General features: G+C 43.1%; 1 protein-coding gene across 2 annotated transcripts in view; it reads left to right on the top strand.

Annotated features, from left to right (window-relative positions):
* The window catches only part of SKAP1 (src kinase associated phosphoprotein 1), a 154,341-nt gene that overhangs the window by 9,573 nt on the left and 126,671 nt on the right, over positions 1–18,097 (top strand). The window contains exon 3 of one of the 2 annotated variants that reach the window (XM_075775262.1): positions 7,040–7,065. The exons of the other annotated variant lie outside the window; for it this stretch is intronic. Within the exon in view, the coding sequence (XP_075631377.1) occupies positions 7,040–7,065 (26 nt within the window). The remainder of the gene's footprint in view (positions 1–7,039; positions 7,066–18,097) is intronic. 2 annotated transcript variants of the gene reach the window in all.

Raw genomic sequence — 18,097 nt, 5'->3', positions numbered from 1 at the left:
ATTCTTGTCCTTTGGCAAGAGCAGTAACAAAAAAACCCTGTTGTCTTGCTGTTAAATGACCTCACCTCAGCATTTTGACATTTCTAGAGCAGTTACAATGGCAGGGGGTGAGATGGGGAGAATGGGATTTATTTAAAAATATGGAGATAAATAGTTCTTCTATCTCCTTGGAGTCAGCTAGTCATTTAAACTCCCTGTAGGAAAGCAAGTTTGCATTGATGGAAACAAATTCTTAGTATTTTTTTTTCCCTGAGGCGAAATGTAATAGTGCTAAAAGGAGAGCAAGGCAGACCTGTTGTATATCAAAGCAGAAATGAAGAGAAAGGGGCTTAATTAATGTTGAGTTTCTTGCATACACCCACTAGGAAATCCAAAATAGACACTGAAACTCTACCTTTAGTTTGCTCTGCTGTGACTACAACCCTGATGTGAACCCAAGGTCCAATCCTGCCACTCATAACTAATACACAGGACCATTTTTTGACATTCCTACCAACAGCAGGAGCTCCACTGTAGACCAGGCCCTTCACCTCTGGATAACAAGCCCCAAAACCTCATTTTACTGCCTCGTCGTCTAATCCTCCTTAAAGTTTATGGCAACATTCCCAATGCTGCTACTGTGCTATCAGTGAGAAAAAGTCTGCACATGGTCTTTCAACTCTGCAATGAAATTTCTCATGTTTCGGACATCTCCAGGTGATGTCCTGGCCTGCTAAAGAGACCCTGCCAAAACCAAGGTCTTTCCCGGACCTCCACAGTCACTATACTGTACTGCTGGCATCTGCAGTGTCACAAATGTTTTAATCTGAGCTGCAGAAATTCTTGGTTTTGGGGACCAAACTCTGGTAACGCCATCACCTAATTCCTTCTGGGTGCTTTGTCACATCTGGCCCCAACAGCGTTACTGTCAATAAGAAACCCTGCACTTGCTACTTGAGCTGAAACAGGATGTTTTGACCCCAAATGGAAGTGTAAGGGTAAAGACGGCATGGTGTGACTGCCTCCGGTTTGGGCATCCTTGAGCTTGTGCTACAAATCTCACAAGCTGTAGCATGTGGTTTGTGCATGCTGTCACAAAACAATAGGCTACTGGTTTTATTGGTTTATGGGTGTAGCTGAACTGTAGATACTTTAACACCAGAGGAACTTTGCCTAATTATCGGGTTGAACTTGATCCTTTCTATGGCATGGTATTACAGTAGGACTGTAAAAAGATTCACTAATTGAAATACATCCAAAATTTTGTCTAAAGCAGCATGTTTGGCCTGTTCCAATAAACTTCTGACGGTATTAACTACATTTATTACTTCAATTTTCAACCTTATTTTAAAGTTTTAAGATTGAAATTAAAGAAAATGCAATTTCAGGGTGATTTTGCTTCATTAGTGTAAATGCACTGCCTGTAATTCCTACCAATATTAAACTCATTATGCTGAATAATGTGTGATACCAAGATAAAAAGGAATTTAAGAATGTGACCTGATGGGCAGATAATTGAGCTCAGCACATTAATGCTAGGGCTGGACTATTGCCCCACCACATTGTCTTTAATTAGGCAAAGTGCTGTTCTCCTTCGTGTTCTTCAGAGAGCTGAAATTTATTTGCTCAGCAAGGAAACTATCTTGCTGAGCAGGATTTCGTTCGCACTTTGGCTATTAAATACAGATTTGTTCTGCAAAAAATAAAAGCAAGTTGCTGTCATTTCAGAAACATGTAACAGTTTCTGGATTTGCATTTTTCTATCCTGAAAACAAGCTCCTCAAGTTGTTTTTTTCCTTTGTGCAGGGGAGACGTGGTCCTGCTCAGCCTCTCACCACCCTGCACCAGTACATCTGTGCCTGGGTGTGTGTGAGCACAGGCATTCCTTTTAGTTTTCAACAGTCAAGTTTAATACAGACCATGGTGACTATTTCTTTTTAAAGTCTGGTAAAGGTTCTGTTAGGATGTTCCCAATTTATTCTGTAATCTCAGTAGGGGATTCCCCCCCCCCCTTTTTTTTGGGGGGAATGCTGATGAAGGAATTCTCTTGTGTTAATATATGGTGTGGCAGGGGCACAAATTCAATTCAGCTGTTATCATATTCTACCTGCTTTTATACCTGGGGTGAATGTGGCCATTCACTCTGCCAGTAATGCAGTTTGGTGCCTTCTGGGTTAGACTCCTTTCAGTAATTTGCATCATTTTCCATTCCAGCTGATAAAATTACTCCTGTTTCCCCATCCATTTCCTTGTGAATGCATTGTTAATCTGAAACCTGAGGACTGTAAATGATTGAAATTGTGTAACCAGAGTCTTTGCATAGCTGCTGCTGCTTCTGTAACATTTAACCGAGAAATGCATTTGAAGTGGTTTGTAACAGACTTTGCTAATGGTGAGCTCCCCAATTCCATTTTCATCTTTTTTTTTCCTGCTTGAAATCTTGTACAACATTGATTTTTAATTTTTTTGCGAACATTAAAACCCAACAAATACCGTGCACCAAACAAATTAGACTGTCTTGAAATATCTAATTTAATAACATCTGTGGTGATATTAGTGTTCTTAATTGGACAGGAAAATACAGGAAATTTCATTGAAACCTGACTTTATTTTATGGTTCCTCCTGAAATTGAGTCTGAGAGGAAAGTGGGGTTTAGACTTTTATAGACTTTAGAGCTGCAAAGAGACTATTATAACCATCAAGTTTGACCCCCTGCATGATACAGATGGAAAGATTTCAAACAGCCATTTTTTTGCTTTTAGCCCCAAATGGATCTGGTTTGATCCTTCAGCTCGGGGACTTGCTGCAAGCAGTGGATGCTGGTCAGCAAACTCAGGCTGAGGATGGGAGGAGTGGGTGTGTAAAGTGTGTATTTATTGGATTCCTGTGCATTGATGGGATTTGACACCACTTTCCCCGTGCAACAGAGGATTCGAGGCCTGGGCTAGGTCGGCTGCTTGAGCTTTGTGTGAAGGGTGGAAATGTAGGGATAAAACCAAATTAACTTGGTGCTCTAAGAAAACATGAGTCCTGTGCTTATATCAAAGGGCAAATCTAGACCTAGTGTGGCATAATACCGACCCGGGGAGGGGAATTTCGTCCTTGTGTATTTCAGGAGTTAATCTGCCCTTTCTTGTGGAACAAGAAGGGATATTTCTGCGTTTCCCGGTCTAAACGCTGCTGCCGAGGTGATAGGAGTGTTGAAGTAACTTTGCTGGTAGCCCTGCATCTGCCAGGAATGGAGTCCTTCTGCTCAGGCCTGGCAGCATCGCTGTCCTTGGGTGACTGCTGTTGAGTAAGGGAGCTATGAGAAGCAAACTCTTTGTTGAAGATGAATCTGTCATACAGTACAGCTAGGAAGGATTTGGAGAACTTATTTTCAGACCTCACAAGGGCCTAACTGATGCTCTTGGGGTTGCTTCCGATCTTGCTTCTGTTATAAACCAGTGCAAGGATAAAATCTGTGATTGAGGCCCTGATGTGTCTTGGAAGAATCTTTTACTTCTGAAGACCAAGTCGTGGCTCTGTGGGAGGCAGCAGAAGGACCTGGTCCTTACCCGCCAGGCATGGAGAAACATTAGTCCTGGCTCAAGACTGTAAGGATTTTGGGTTCCTGTTGGGAATGTGGCTTTCTGGCAAACCTGCCTGCTCGGTGACTCAGTTTCCCTTTCCAACATGACAACAGCATTTTCTTTTCCTCCTTCTCGTGATAAGGTCACCCTCTGAGGTCTGTTCACACAGTTGAGTTGCAATTTTGATTGGGTCCAGTTGGAGACACTGCTACTGGGAAGCTGATGAATTAGAACTGGGATCTGTATGTTTTTCAGGAGCAAAGAACATAAACATTTCCAGAAAATCGAGCCCCTCTGATGTTTGCTTGTTGAGTGCATAACCTCAAAGGCTATATGATTATGAGAAACAGTTTGTGTTTTCAACAGAACAAATCTGTGACTTCTTGTCTGGCCCAAAATACGCACCGATGAGGTGAGAGGTGGGTGGTTTGTTGCAAACCATGTGGGGGAAATACTAATAGCATGTCTCTTGTTAAAGTATTGGCAGCGGAACACTCGTTCTCTGGCTTTGTAATAGAAATCAGATATTTTTGGGTTAGTTCCTCACTTTACATATAGTACCAAAATTCTCAATAAATTCCTTTGTGAGCTTGTTTGGCTGAAGCTTGTTAATCATTTGACAAGAGTTTGCCCGTCTCCCTCCGCTTTCTTTAGGTCTGATGTAAATTGGACTTTCCTATTTGGCTGGCAACTCTGTGCTATGTTTTGCCTTAACTGGTACTGTTCTTGGGGGGTTCCACTGATAGCTGTGGTGGATAGGAGCATTTTTTTATAAAGTGTTTAATATAGCAAATAGATCCAAATACATCCCTTATGCCCAAACTTTCTGGTTAAGAAAATGAATGAGAAGCTTTTACTCTTGGTGTTTGAGATGTAAAAATTGTTGATGATTAAGGAAGAAAATGTCAAACCTGATCCCAAGGCAAATAATCTCCAAAATAAAGATGCTGCTGAATAAGGATTAGGCCTCCAGTTTCTAACTTATGCTGTCTGGCTCAAGGGGGGGATGTCTATGGAGCAATTACAATTTATTTTAATTATTTGCTGTGAGAAATTATTGACTATAACTTTCCGGGTAAACCACCTGCAAAGCTAAAGAGCAAAACATTGTGTAACTGCCTGTTACCCACAGACGGGGCGTGTTAAAGGCATAACACGCTTGTCAGTTAGTACTGTCTTAATTGGGAACAAAAATCATAATTGGCCTCAAGCTCTGTACTTTGGAGAATGGCCCAAGATGACTAACCACCTCCTGCTAGCTGAGTTCCTCCTCTGCTGCACAGAAACATGCTTTATTCTCAATCTATAAGCATGCATGTGACTTATGGCTATAGATATTTTTGATCTTGGCCTATTTGCTACCCAGCCTGATGCAGAAAAATGGGTGTTTTGCCCAAATAATTGCCTGCCTTGGGTAATGCAGAAACAAAAAGATATTCTGGTCTGGAAATTGAGAAAATGTAACTCGCCGAGTAGGTAAAGCTGAAGTTACCTGCAGGAAGGGGTGGGGGAAGCAGACACTGAAAGGCATGCTTCCCCTCTCCCTGTCTTAGGTAGGTACAAACCATCAGGAAGACAGAAAGAAATCCTATAAGGGAACATACTGAAAAGCCTGTGGCATCATATGTGGGTGCTTTTTTAAGCTCTCAAGACAAGTAATTTATTCAAGATTTTCATGCAGTCAGTGGCAGATGAAGGAATTAGATCATTACTCTTTCATCTTCCATAAGAACAAGACCATCTTCCTCCCCATTCCCAATTAAATTTTAAACTAACTTTCATTCTCTGCTTAAGCCTTTCCAGAGTGAAAATGATCAAAGCATGAGATTAAAGACACATCCTGATCTGATGAGATTAGAATTTTTGACTGTTTCGTTATGCTTTAAAAAAAAGGCAAAACATCTTTTTTTGTATTCCCCCCTTTAAATTTGATCAGAGTGAAGCTAACATGGGCTTGCTGGTCCAGTAGGAAATAGAACTCAATTTTACATTTTTTTAAACCATTTTACTGTATTAAAAATGACAGAGGTTAGAAACAAAGCTCTTACACTTTTATTGAACTGGAATTAGAAGTGACAGAAAATCATTTTGGTCCTAGTGCAGTAAATGTTATCACTAAAACATGTTCAGGGGAGATTAGGACAGTCTCTCAAGCACAAGAGACAAAAGTTCACAAAACAAGAAGTGATTTTGCTGTCCTTGTCTTGCAGTCGTCTGTTCAGGAGACAAAAGTATTTCAGCACTCGGGGATGCTGGACTTGGGGGGTTGGGACAATGTGGGTACCCCTTCTCTCGCAGAGCGGAGGTTGAGCCCAGGGTGGGGAGGTTTCTCAGTGCTGAAAAATGTTTGTAATTCTCAAAGCAAATGTTGAGTAACAGTTAATGCTCTTTGGAAACAAAAGGATGGAGCTGCTCTTGATGGTTCCCCTGACCTTGGGTAGGTGGTATCACTTCTCTGGGCTTCAGGGTGTAGGATGGATAGGAAAGAGCTCGTCCTAAAAATAGAGGACCGCTGCCAAGAGCATCCAAAGACCCAGAGAAATCTGCAGCCCTTTCTTGCTATGGGCAGAGCGATGTGGCTTTTTTCAATATAATACAGCTGTCATTTATCACTGAGCCTGTTCTCCCAGAAAGTTTCTTCTATCTGTGCACACTTTTAATTTTGTTTTATCCAAAGCAAACAAGTCAAATAAATATTATGCCCTTAATCAGAATTCTGTTGTTGTTTTCTAATTAATCTGTGTCAGTAGCTTGAATGTTTGTGTTAAATCATTTTCTTCATGAAAGCTTTTAATGAGGAAACAAATTGATTGGATTTTTACATACTGGATTCTTGCCACTAGTGCCTATAGACCAACCCTTTGTTACACATCTTGCCTGTGAATGGGTCACTTTGTGGTTTATCCCCAATCCTTGATCTGTTTCCAAAACTCACCAGTGCTTTTCCCTTATTAAAATGACTGTCAACCCAAGATGCACTCAAAGTGTGAGAGACGAAGAAATCATGGAGGATTTTTTTTACATGGCCAAAGGTGGGCAGGGTGCGTACTGCCCTCTGTGATGCTGCTGCTATAAGGGAATGTGTGAGATGAGGTTAAGAAAAGTTAGAATGGAATAGTTTGGTGGGAAGGGACTTCTAAAGGTCTTTAAGGCTGCAAAGCAAAAAGTCATGCAAACCTTTGCATTTGGAGAGAGATGCCCGTTCTATTGGAAGGAAGTTGGGAGCCTTTGAAAGTCTCCAAGAGGAGGAGATGTGAAGGAGGTTCCTTGGGTAGCAGAGGATGTTGCAGGGGCCAGCTAGCATCTGTAGGACTCACAGTTCCTCTTGAAGCTTCTTGCACAACATGTGTGTTGACCATTTGCTGGGTTCCTGGCAGCGCTTCTGGTATAACTCTCCTATTCTCCCATCTGTCACTTATTCATCAGGGTGGAATAAATCATTAAGAAAATAATATATGCTTATGTCTGTCTCTTTTTGGTCTTTTAGGTACCACTTGGATTTTCTGCCCCGAGGTGAGTACAAGCCAGGGAAGGAGGGGAGATTTCTCACTGCTGTGAGCATGGGGAGCAGGGAAGGGCTGGATGTGTGTGATGTTTTCTATGCAAAGTCAATGAGGAGAAGACCTTAAACTGAATATATAGCTGTGTGTGGCAGATTGTAGCAGTGGAAAGAGGCAAAGCTGTAGCAAGGGCTGATGCAGGAGTTGGGGTTAGTACTCTTTCTGGGCAGTGGAAGTCCATTTCTCCTTACCCTTGAGAGCAAATAATACAAACCTGTGTGGTGCTGACATAAATGCATTGTCTTAGATAAACTCAGGAAATTTTTCTGCAAAACTTCTGTCTCCAGAAAAGGTTTAAAGTTCAGAAAGGGCAGTATATTCCCATGGGCCATTGACTTGGGAGTAAAGGCTGTTGGGTAACCTTCAGCAAGCTTCCTCCAGTCCTGTTGTGTCATGTTAACCCGAACTTGAAATTGAATCAACCTCCAGGTGTAGACAAATGGTCAGGCTGTAAGCTTTTCAGGACTGTGACCATCTCTTGTTATGTCTGTTAACAAGCTGGGAGATTCTGATCGTGACTTTGATCTTCATTTCCACAATAATGGGGGTGATGATTTAAACTTTCCAGGGTGCCTGCAGGTCACAAGCTGTGTCAGTGGGTACTTCGGCATATTTGGGGCAACTGATGGATATGTATTTGCTCAGAGCTGACCTGGAGCTTCTTTGACTCCGGATTGGTGGAGCTCAGCTCTGATTCCTGATTTGGAGCATTGGGTACAGCCACGGCGTGTGGTTTGGTGGGTTCATCTTTTTTTTTCCTTAAATAATGGTTGTGATACGTGAGCACAGACAGAAGGATCTGCCAGCGTTCAAACAAGATGGGAGCTGGGGCTGTAATAAAAATCCTTGCGAGTGTTCCAACTCAGCTAATCCTTCATTTACTTCAGGAATAAATTCCAGTATGTTACCTCCTCGATCAGGGCCCACTTCCAGCACATCCTGTCTGTCTGGCAGCACAGAAATGTCAGAAATGCAGCAGCATTGCAATTCCCACTAGAACAGTGTTATCACATTTTAATATGAGCCTCGGTGCAGCCTCGGTGCTTCTAATTGCTTTCAAACCATTGTTTTCATGCGTTTGGTTGATGAACCCAGCATCTGGCATCATTTGAGAAAGTACAACAGACAGCTGTGTTCAAAATTAAAAAAAAGTGAGAAAGGATTAGAACACATAAAAGGGCTCAAAATTAGTTTTTTTTAATTTTGAAAGTTCATACAATTTAAAGGGTGGAGGAGGGATGCTTTTGTTCTCTTGAAATATTCTTTATTCTTTTGTAGATTTGGAAGCCTAAGTAATATTAGGAAGATTGGTTTGTAGAACTGTGTATAGGTTTGTAAATGAAGTGCCTAGCTTGCTTCAATACCTGTTAGGAATTACTGTACAGGTGTTTGGGTCTTCAGGTATGTAGATATCTCCAAATGTGTCCCTATGTCATCTTGAACTAATACTATTCTGAAAAAAAATGTACTAAGGAAACAGGACAGCTCAGGAGTTAAAACATGGGCTCGGACATCACCTTGAGAGCATCAGCTCCAGTCTGTGATACCTTGCTGGGGCAAGGGAAGGTGGTGAGGAGAACTTGGTGCATGCTGAATGGAAAAAAAGCCGGAGAACTATAATGTCAGGCTTGGTTTTAAAGAAAAAAATAAATCCCATGTGCCTGGACATGCTGGTAAGAGGACTGCAAAAACCAGGTATAAATTAGCTGCCTAGCTGTGGTGCCAGTGCGTTTAAATAACAGGCTGATGTGGGAAAGGAAAAGGCTTCTAAGAAGGTCTGGGATTTTCTTTGTAATACCTAGTAAACAGCTTTTCCAAGGGGGTTTAAGCCCAACTTGTGACCACATCTGGTAAAGGCAGTTGAGCTCCTTGAACTCGGAGCCATGCTGAAATCCTTCTGAAGACCAAAACCTCAGCGATCCCAGCCTGCTGGTTTCCAGTATTGGCTGAAACTAATACAATCGGTCTTGATATCTCCCAGCAAGCAGAAATGTCCATGAAACGGGAGCATAGGTCTTGTCTGGAGGATGAGTTGGGCAAACCAGTGCAGTTTCAGGAAGATGGAACTGAGCAGAGTATGAGACGCAGGATGAGTTGCTGTATCCAAGTCGTACGCACCGAGCGATGTTGTTGACTGTAGTGTGTAGCTGCAAATTATTTTTGCTGTGTTCCTTTGGTCCTCTTTGAACAGAACCCCAGGGTGACTCATATTTCCTTTTGGAGGAGGGCTGACTGCCGATGTGAAGCATTTTATACACTTAATATATTTTATGCATGCATGCCCTTGCTGTCTTGCAGCAACCTCCCCTTTGTGGAAAGAGAGCTAAGGAAAGTTGGCAAAGAAAATCTGGAGAGGACGTGGGTCAGTGGTAGCCCTTCCCCAAGTTCCTTTCTGCTGTTTCCGTCTCTTCTCACAATTCAGTGCAGGGGAAATGTTCTGCAACAGCTTTGGTTTAGAAGAGACGAATGGTCTGGGGGAGCAGCGAGAGGCCGTTCTGGGGTACCGCAAGAGAATCCAGTGTTCAAGAGGAGGAGAGGGAAACTGGAGGGAAGAGAATGGAGGGACAGGGAGCAATGCAAAAGGAGGGGTTAAAGAAGGTGTCTGTGCGGCTAAATGAGCTGTGGGTCAGGCTGCACGTTTGGCTTTGCTGGAGTGGGACGTGGCACTCAATTATTGTCACTGGTGTGTCTCAGCTTCTCCATTCCCAAACCCCAAAGACACGCAAAGATGGGCGAGTGTAAAAAGACAACGTGACCACTGGTAGAAGTGAATTAGATTAAATCATTGATGTACACACAGTATTCCAAGATACTCTGGAGCACAACTGGCTCTGTAGTGCTCTGCTTGGCCATAAACCTTCAGAGCTGGAGGAAATGTGGCGCTGCCCTCCCAGCTGAGGGCTCCAGCCTGGGGCCGATAAAGAATTGTCCCTCCAAATTCTCCTGCGGGGTACCTGGGTCTTCCTGCCCTTCGCACAGCATCGCGTGGGGCACTCAACTCGTTTGTGCTAAAAATACAATGGATGCAGTTGTAGGCAATGACTTTTTACTTTATTTTGAAACAACCTCAAGTAGATGAATAAACCCAGATTTATTTTCACCGAGCTTATGATAACACTTTTGCTTTTCCATCAAAAATTCATTCCAAGTGGTTTTGTCTGAAGTGCTGTGTGAGTATTTTCTGAATAGTGGCGTTCCTCCAAGTATTTGTAAGGAGTCAAAGCATGCGAGAGCACGAGCATTGTTGTTCCCATTTATTAAATTAAGGAAAACTGAGGCTCAAGAAATGTGCTTAAGGTACCAGAACATCTACAGGTGTGTCCAGGAATGAGGTCCAGATCTACTGCTTCTTCCAGCTCTGTGCTTTAACCCCTGAAAATGTCACCTCCCTGAAGCGGGGAGGAATGAATACAAACGTGTGCCAGGGAGGTGCGGTAAGGGACTAACCGGGATAAAACATGACTTAAACATTGGGAGCCTTCAAGTTCTGTAAAAGGATTAAGTAAGTAACAGTGTGGAAAGTCTTAGTAGGCCACTTATCTCATAGTATATACTATTTCGATGAAGTGTGTATCGTTTTACCTCTATCGGCCCTACTTACTTTGGGTGGGATGCAGCGCGCTCCATGGGTCGCTGGTTATTCTCGGGGTTGGATGTCGTAGCAGCGCGCGAGGTACGTATATACCTGAGGCATGCCTGTAGTTTTCTTTCATTAACTGGCATTATACAATGGCCTCAAGTGTTAGATTTATGAAGTAGCTTTTCTATATAAAACCTCAAATCTATTGAATCGAACTGAAGTGGAGCTGGATGGGAGACGGAACTGTGCATTTCCCTAAACTGCTGCTCCCTGGTATTGCATATTTGGTTCATGTAGTTATGACAAGTACAAGTAGCAAATCATTAAAGCAGCAAAAACACCATCTTTACTGTAAAGATCCCCTTTGAAGCTGAGGCAGAGTGTTCCTGAATTAATGGAGTGCATAGTGATTTTACTAAGTTTTATTTATAAAAAACCCTCTTTGCGTTCATGCCAAGAGTCTCCAGCTCAGTGGTAAGCAGGGTTCATACACAGAAACCTAGTCTAGATTTATGATGTGTTTGAAAACGCAAAGGAAAAAATATCGAATTGACAATATTTGTAACATATTGTTAAAATATCTATTCTATCGCCATGTGTGGAATTCCCCGGCTTTATAAACATGAGTGCCAGCTACAACCCTTGAAATGTCATAACACGTAGAGACAAAAAGAAAACAAAAAAAATTTTCTTAGAATGCCTTCTAAAGTCCAAGATGTGTTTGGGTGGTGTGTGGAACAGAGAGTTAATTAATGAAAAATAAAATATACACAAAGGCATGTGTTCTTTAACTTAAAAAAGAAAAGCTTTAATATCAACACTTCTGACAGGTCCCTTTATCAGTGCTGAAGCTTTGCTTCCTGCAGCTCCGAGCATGCAGTTTTTTTGCCTCTGTGTATGTATTATATTCTGGGCAAACTAATCTGTGTAGAGACAGTATTTTTTGCATCGAAATCCCTCCTGTTTCATAGTTTTGCAAACTCTGAGCAGCTGCACAGCTTTGCTTTTACATGGACTTATAAATTATTCTGCTACCTAAGGTATTGTGCACAAATTTGGGAGGCAAGTAACGATTATAGGAGAAAACAGAATGCTCTGCTTGGAAAAATGTCATAGGTAGGAAGCAAGCGTCTGTGCTCTGGGAAGGGCTCTACAGAGGTGTATTTTTATTTTTATTTACACATATACATAGAAAAATCAAGAGGTACGTGTAACTTTCAAAATGCAATAGCAGCAGTTTCAGTGTTCAAATGAGAAACCAAGCTCCTATTTACCACAAAGCTTTAAAATCTTTTAAAAACCTGGGAATTCAGGCCCAGGGCTGCAACAGACCTTGCAGCACCCTTTGGCTGGAGGGGACGAGAAAACTTGGTGGAGCACTTGACTGTGCCAAAATCCAGCCTCGTCCCAAGATCTCTCATCCCAGACTGTTCCAACGAGCACCCTTGAAAGTTCCGCAGGGGTCAGAAATATGTTCAGCTAGTTGTGAGTGCACAGTAATTAAGGGGGGAGATGTTTACCCTTGATTGAAATTCATATTGCTGTAGTACAAGGAAATACAAAAGGCTTTCTCCTTGTTTCTTGAAAACATAAGTCACGTTTTTTGGATGTGTTCATTGCGTGAAGTGGGGGGAAGAGGAGGGAAAAGCCTCCAAAAATAAAGATGTCATTTGATTAAAAAAAAAAGTTTACTGTTACCAATCTTTACTTTGAGCCAGCAAATGAAGAACTTGCAGAATTTATAAGAGTAGTGAAAGACCAGGTAACTGCAACTAGCAGTTTGGCTGGGTTATTCTGCAGCTAATGTCAAAACTTTCATGACCTTTATTGAGAAGAATTAGGTTAATGAGGAGGGCTTTTGAACTCTCTTTAAACCAGCCCATTGATTTAAAACTTCTTACAAACTTGAGGAAAGTTTCCTGGTTTGGATTACTAGGCGCTTCTTGGAGATCTTGACTTCATTAATCAAAGTGTTCGAGTTACCGAGTCACTTGTCGTCCTTTGAAACCCATCCGAATTGTAACGCCTTGGGCAGAGCTTGCCCTCGTCGTTCACATTTAGCGGTGTCCTGTGCTTCCCTCCCCAGGGAAGTTCAGAGCACACCAGACCCTTCAGAATACAGCAATGCACCATAAAAAGATGATAAAAATTGTCAGTAAAGATGCTAAATATACAGCAGTTTGGGGAGCCCCAGTAAGTTAAATATTAACAGGTTCTATTGCTCTCACTTTGGTCAGTTAATAAAATACTCTAATTATTAGATTGTCTAAATTGCCTGATGTGCAGCTTTGGAGATAGAGAGCCTTCTCAAATGAACCCTCTGTGTTTTCTGAACTTGTTTGCGTAATAGGAATGTGCTGCAGCTTTCCTTTTTATAAAGAAATCTCAGGGGTTATTGTAATGTGCTTAGATGAACACGCAGCCCAAGCGTTGCTCTGTGCTCGTGCAGAACAGAAGAACATTCAAGAAATTGCCCCACTGGGGATAGAGTACGAGAACGTTCACATATACCATCCCCTGAGCTTGCTCACAGTGGGTAATAGACCCGCCTGCTCCACAAAAATAGGGAAAAAGGATGTAAATTCTCTGGTTTGGCCATTAAGATGTTCTGGAGCCCTTAGGAAAAGGAGCACCCTGTTGTACGCCTCTGAGCCTGGCTGGGGAGCGGGGACGCGGGTGCCCTCTGTGTCCGTAGCCCTCGCTCAGCAGGAGCGGGGCTGGGAGTGCGGTGCTGGCTCCCAACTCTGGGGTCTTCCAAGCCTTCAGCTGGTTCAATTCTGGAGTTTTGAGTCTGTCTCCCTCCTCTCCCCACAATGATTTCTGTGTTGTGTTGGTTTGTAGAGCACTAACCCCATCCAGTAATTCTGCCCTTTAGTCAGACTCCATCCTGAAACACAACTGTAAAATCACCCTTTGCATTATCATAAATGCCTAATGGGCATCTTCTCCGGTCCCTGGAGTGCCTATTGCTCTGCTATACGCTCCTGTCTTTGCATTTGCTGTCTGTACTTATTTTTTCTTAACAGTGAAAATTGCTGCAGATACGGGCAAGACAGCCTCCTTGTGTCTTGTCATTGGAATATGCTCGCTAAACTCCAGCTCCCTCGTGGGTTAGTTCTCTCTGTTCCTTGTTCGCTTGGAAGAGTTTCTGCTAAGAAAATACGCCGAACCTACTGCCACTGCAAAAACTATTTGGCCTGTAGTCTCCTCTTTGGTACCAATGATGTTGATAGATTTTTTTAAAATTTTTTTTAAATCCCAGACTGTATTTGCAGAACTGTTTGTTAATTATTGCACTGCACAAATGTGGGGTTTGGCTTCACAGACACTGGTTTGCTGTGTTCCTAGCAGAGCTGGTACCTCAGAAGATGAACCAAAGCGTAGATTTGTGATCTTCCTGTGCCTCAGTATCCCCAACCTTTAAATGAAGACCTTCTCTCTTCAAAGAGACTCACGAGGAATAATTTATTGGTAGACAGAAATACAAACTGTTGGTAGCTTTAGGCTGGTTTTGCTCACATTGGACGGGCTTTGTATTTCACTGATGTGTTGCCGGGTCATAAAAGAAAGAATAAATCTTGTTTACTTGTTTACATCCCGTGGGAATCTTCTGCTGCGCTGGGTTTCAGGCTTGTTCCTAGCAAGACTGAAATGTGCTGTGTTTCCCCTGTCAGGCAGCTGTTCTGTGTAGCTGCTGCCCGCTTGAGAGGCAGAATATGCAGTGCCTCTGCTGAAAGGGTGCCAAGGATTGCGAGAGGAGCTGGGGGGAGGAAGTTAGGGGAGGAGGGAGGGAGAGAGCAAACACACAGCGAGAAAAAGGAAAACGGGAGAGGAGACCTCAGCTGGGCAGTGACATGAGGGGCTGGCACGGGATTAGAAAATACAGAGTGATGGGAGAGATGTGGTGTGGGCTCAGCAGCTTCTTCGTGGGTTTGGGGGATATCTAGGCCCCCCCCCCCCCCCAGCCTCATCGGCTGTTTGGATTCACAAGAAGGAGCTGTGCTGCCCTACAGAGCAGCCCTGCCAAAGCTGTCCTTCGGGCAAGGCTTGCAAGTGGCAAACCTCTTGTGCCGTTTGTGGGGGGCCTTCTGGGTGTGTGAGCAGGACTTGGGGTTTCTCTTGTTGTCTTGGTCTTTTCCTTTTAGAAACAAACCCATTATCAGTTGTAGGAAGACTTTGGTTTGAATATCTGCATGTCAGATTAAAGATCTATGAATTAATAACTTCCAGGTTATTTTCTATTTTGTATCATTATGAAGTTTCTTTGCCATGTAACAGGGAGAGAAAATAATTTAACCCCAGCATGCTCTGAGCTTCTCAGCCTCCTTTGGGTTTATTCTCTCAAAGCTGAGTTGCAAAACTTGAATTCCTTTTGGTGTAATAAAATACTTGGACCTGTTGTGGGGCTTTGTTTTTTTTTTTTTTTTTTAATTATTTTTCTCCCCTGACAATAGAAGTAGATTTTGCACCCCAGAAACCTTTAGGAAGTCTATTGTTGTATTGCCCGGCTCCTGCCTGATGGATTTGATTAATCCCGGGAGGTTTGTTGCCTTTCTGTGCCCGGCGGTGGGAGAGGGCTGTGCTGGCTGGCAGCGGAGCAGCGTTTCTGCCGGGCTGGAGGGGCCGCGCATCCCCCGGCTGATGCTGCGCGCTGCAGCCCGACCTGCTGGGCACACGGGATCATTGCATCCCCCAAATCCGCCCCAGCACTGCAGCAGCGAGCCTGCTGCAAAAGAGCTTGCCGCTTTCTAGTTGGTTTTTAACGTAAGCGGCGTTTTTAGTGGACCATTAATTTGCTTTACTACGTGTAATTAGCAAAAACTGGATACTGAGTGAACAAAATTAGGCTTGGACTGTGTTCACTTGTCAGACAGCCAAGACCTGTTTGGGTCGACATTTCTAAAACAATGATAAATCGGCTCCTCCTGTGCGCGAGGAGGTCCCTTGCTTTGCTTTTGACCCTGTTGCCGTGAGGTAGACCCGTCCTGCTGATAAAACACAGCGTTCCCAGAGACAGGTCCTGCTCCCGCCGTGGCCTTGTTTACCCCGTGAGCCAGCGACAAAGTTATTTTCCTTCTGCGCATCGTCTGCACGTCCAAGAAAATATTTATTAAATGGGGTAAACGCTTTGAGATCTGTAGATAAAGAAATTTCTCTTGTAATTTGTTAATAGTACCGCTGTTGTCGGTCCAGCCCAGGGAAGATGGACATGTGTGCGTATCACTGCGATGTGCAACAGAAAACGTGGGGTTTTCAGGCAAATGTAACGCTACTCAGGCACTGGCACTATAAAAAAGTCAATAGTCTGTATGAAGAAGCTGCAGAAAATCTGCATCCACCAAACCCTCAGCTATTCACGTACTAAATCACAGGGGCTAACCACACAGATCCAAATGGGCGCTTAGGAGCCGATGAAGCCTTTAAGGCATTCAAAAAAGAAACATCATACATTTTCTAGCACATAAATGTGTTTAAAAAGGTATATAATTTATAATAGCAATGTTGACAGAGCTTTAACTACATTACAAAAGCTAAACTATAATATATTTACATGTGAGCAGTACTTACTGTGTGGGTGCGTCTCTGTTGATGTGTTTCCATGTGATTCTCCATAATTTCAGCAAGTGATTGTAGTAAGGGATATTAAACCATAGTATTGATAATACTTTTACAGCTCTGCTTTGGGAAATGCATTACTGCTAAATTAGTCCCTGAAAATCTAGAGATATTAACACTGTCGAGCATGAAGGCAGATGGGATTTGGATCAGAGACCTTTATTTGTAGTATGATACTAAGGAGTCATTACTTTAAAGCAGGAACTTCGTTTCCTTGAATATTAACTCGAGTTGGGGATTTTACTTCCGCTTTGGCATGAACGAGCTTATCATAAAAGCATAAATGGAACTCGCTTGGTATTGATTTTTCTTATGTTCTAAAAAGATGCTTAATGAAACTCTAGGTACCTAGATAAAGACCTTCACTGAATGCAAAGTAAGCTTAATTGCAGTTCCCTTAACAAGCTACTGGAGATGATTTTTTTTCCACCACAAAGCCCTTTCACCTATTTAGATTGTTTCTCTTCCTGTGCGTGTCAGGATGCATTAATTTACCTTTTCTTTTTTTTTTTTTCTCCTCCCTATGAGAGGCAAACTGCAGCTTAGAGAAAGGAAAACTTTTTTGCCAGTTTTTGTACAGAAAAAAAAGTCAGTCTTGATTTTTGAGGTCTCAATAAGAGGTGTTAATCTTAAAAGTAACTGTCCCTCTGCCCCTTTTGCAGAAGCGGAGGTGGGCACGGAGGCATTTTCTGACACCCCGCAACAGAATTGCAACAAACCCAGAGCCTGAACTGAGGTTTTTTTGTATCTGTCCTAAGACCTGTCACCTGCTGGATCCTACCTCTGCTCCGGCATAGTCGCAGGACTTTTATTTTTACCCTCTGGCATTGCAAACCCCAAAGCAAACAGGAGGGGTAGGTTCAGATTATTCCCTTCCTTGCAGAGAGCAGCGTTTGTGCTCTCGAGGCCACGCAGAAGGAAGCAGCAGCGTGTTCCCTGATCGTGGTGACCTGCTCCCACAGGTTCTACTTGTGCTGCTCGCTCGGAGCCCTGTTAATGCTTAATTGGGTTCTCTTTGTTCTCCTCTCGGGAATTTTTTTCTCCTCCAAGGCAGAGGGTCTGCCAGAGGCCATGTCTGCCCGGTGCCAGGTCTGCGCGATGTCCGTGGGTCCTGCAGAGACCTGGTGTGACTGATGTGACCCGACCAACACTGCTGCCCAAAGTCACTGCGCTCTGAACTGCCACCCCCTCTTCTGGGGACAGCCCCGTCACCAGAGACACAATCTGTCCCCTCTGCGATTTGCTTAGAGTCGATACGTGTAAAGCATGATATCTGTGTTAATTACGCAGAATGCCTTCAAGCCCTTCTTTCTGCTGCTGGGCGAGAAACTGTTTCTGCAGAAAATGTCAGACGGCTAAAAGATGGCATAATTTTTTTTTTTTTCCCCCCTGTGCCACAACTATCACGAAGCAAGAAAGCCGAGTGTTTAACACACTTGGGGGTAGCCAAACAGTGCCAGGGGAGCCCTGGGTGAGGTGTAAGCCCAAGAAACCTCTTGCTCTTTCCCTTAGAGTCAATCTTGCTTTTGTTCATGCTCCAGAGCGATAAGTTGGGGAATTTTGCTGAGGATTTGAGTAGGAAGATAGAGCAGCTTTGCGTCAGGTGCAGAGTAATTATTTGCTGGGGTTCTGTGCTATTTGGTTTTTATTCCCTGTGTTTTCATTAAAAGCTAATGAGTTTTTTCTTCATTCAGAACAATAGCTTGGCCCCTGACAAGTTGTTGGTTATTTTTTCTGCTTGGACTCAACTAGCTGTTGCTGCTCCATAAACTTTATGGAGAAGTGGATT

This window comes from Balearica regulorum, chromosome 24, assembly GCF_011004875.1.
Source record: "Balearica regulorum gibbericeps isolate bBalReg1 chromosome 24, bBalReg1.pri, whole genome shotgun sequence".
NCBI lineage: Eukaryota > Metazoa > Chordata > Aves > Gruiformes > Gruidae > Balearica > Balearica regulorum.
The sequence above is the reverse complement of the archived record's forward strand: the minus strand, read 5'-3'. Positions and strand labels throughout refer to the sequence as shown.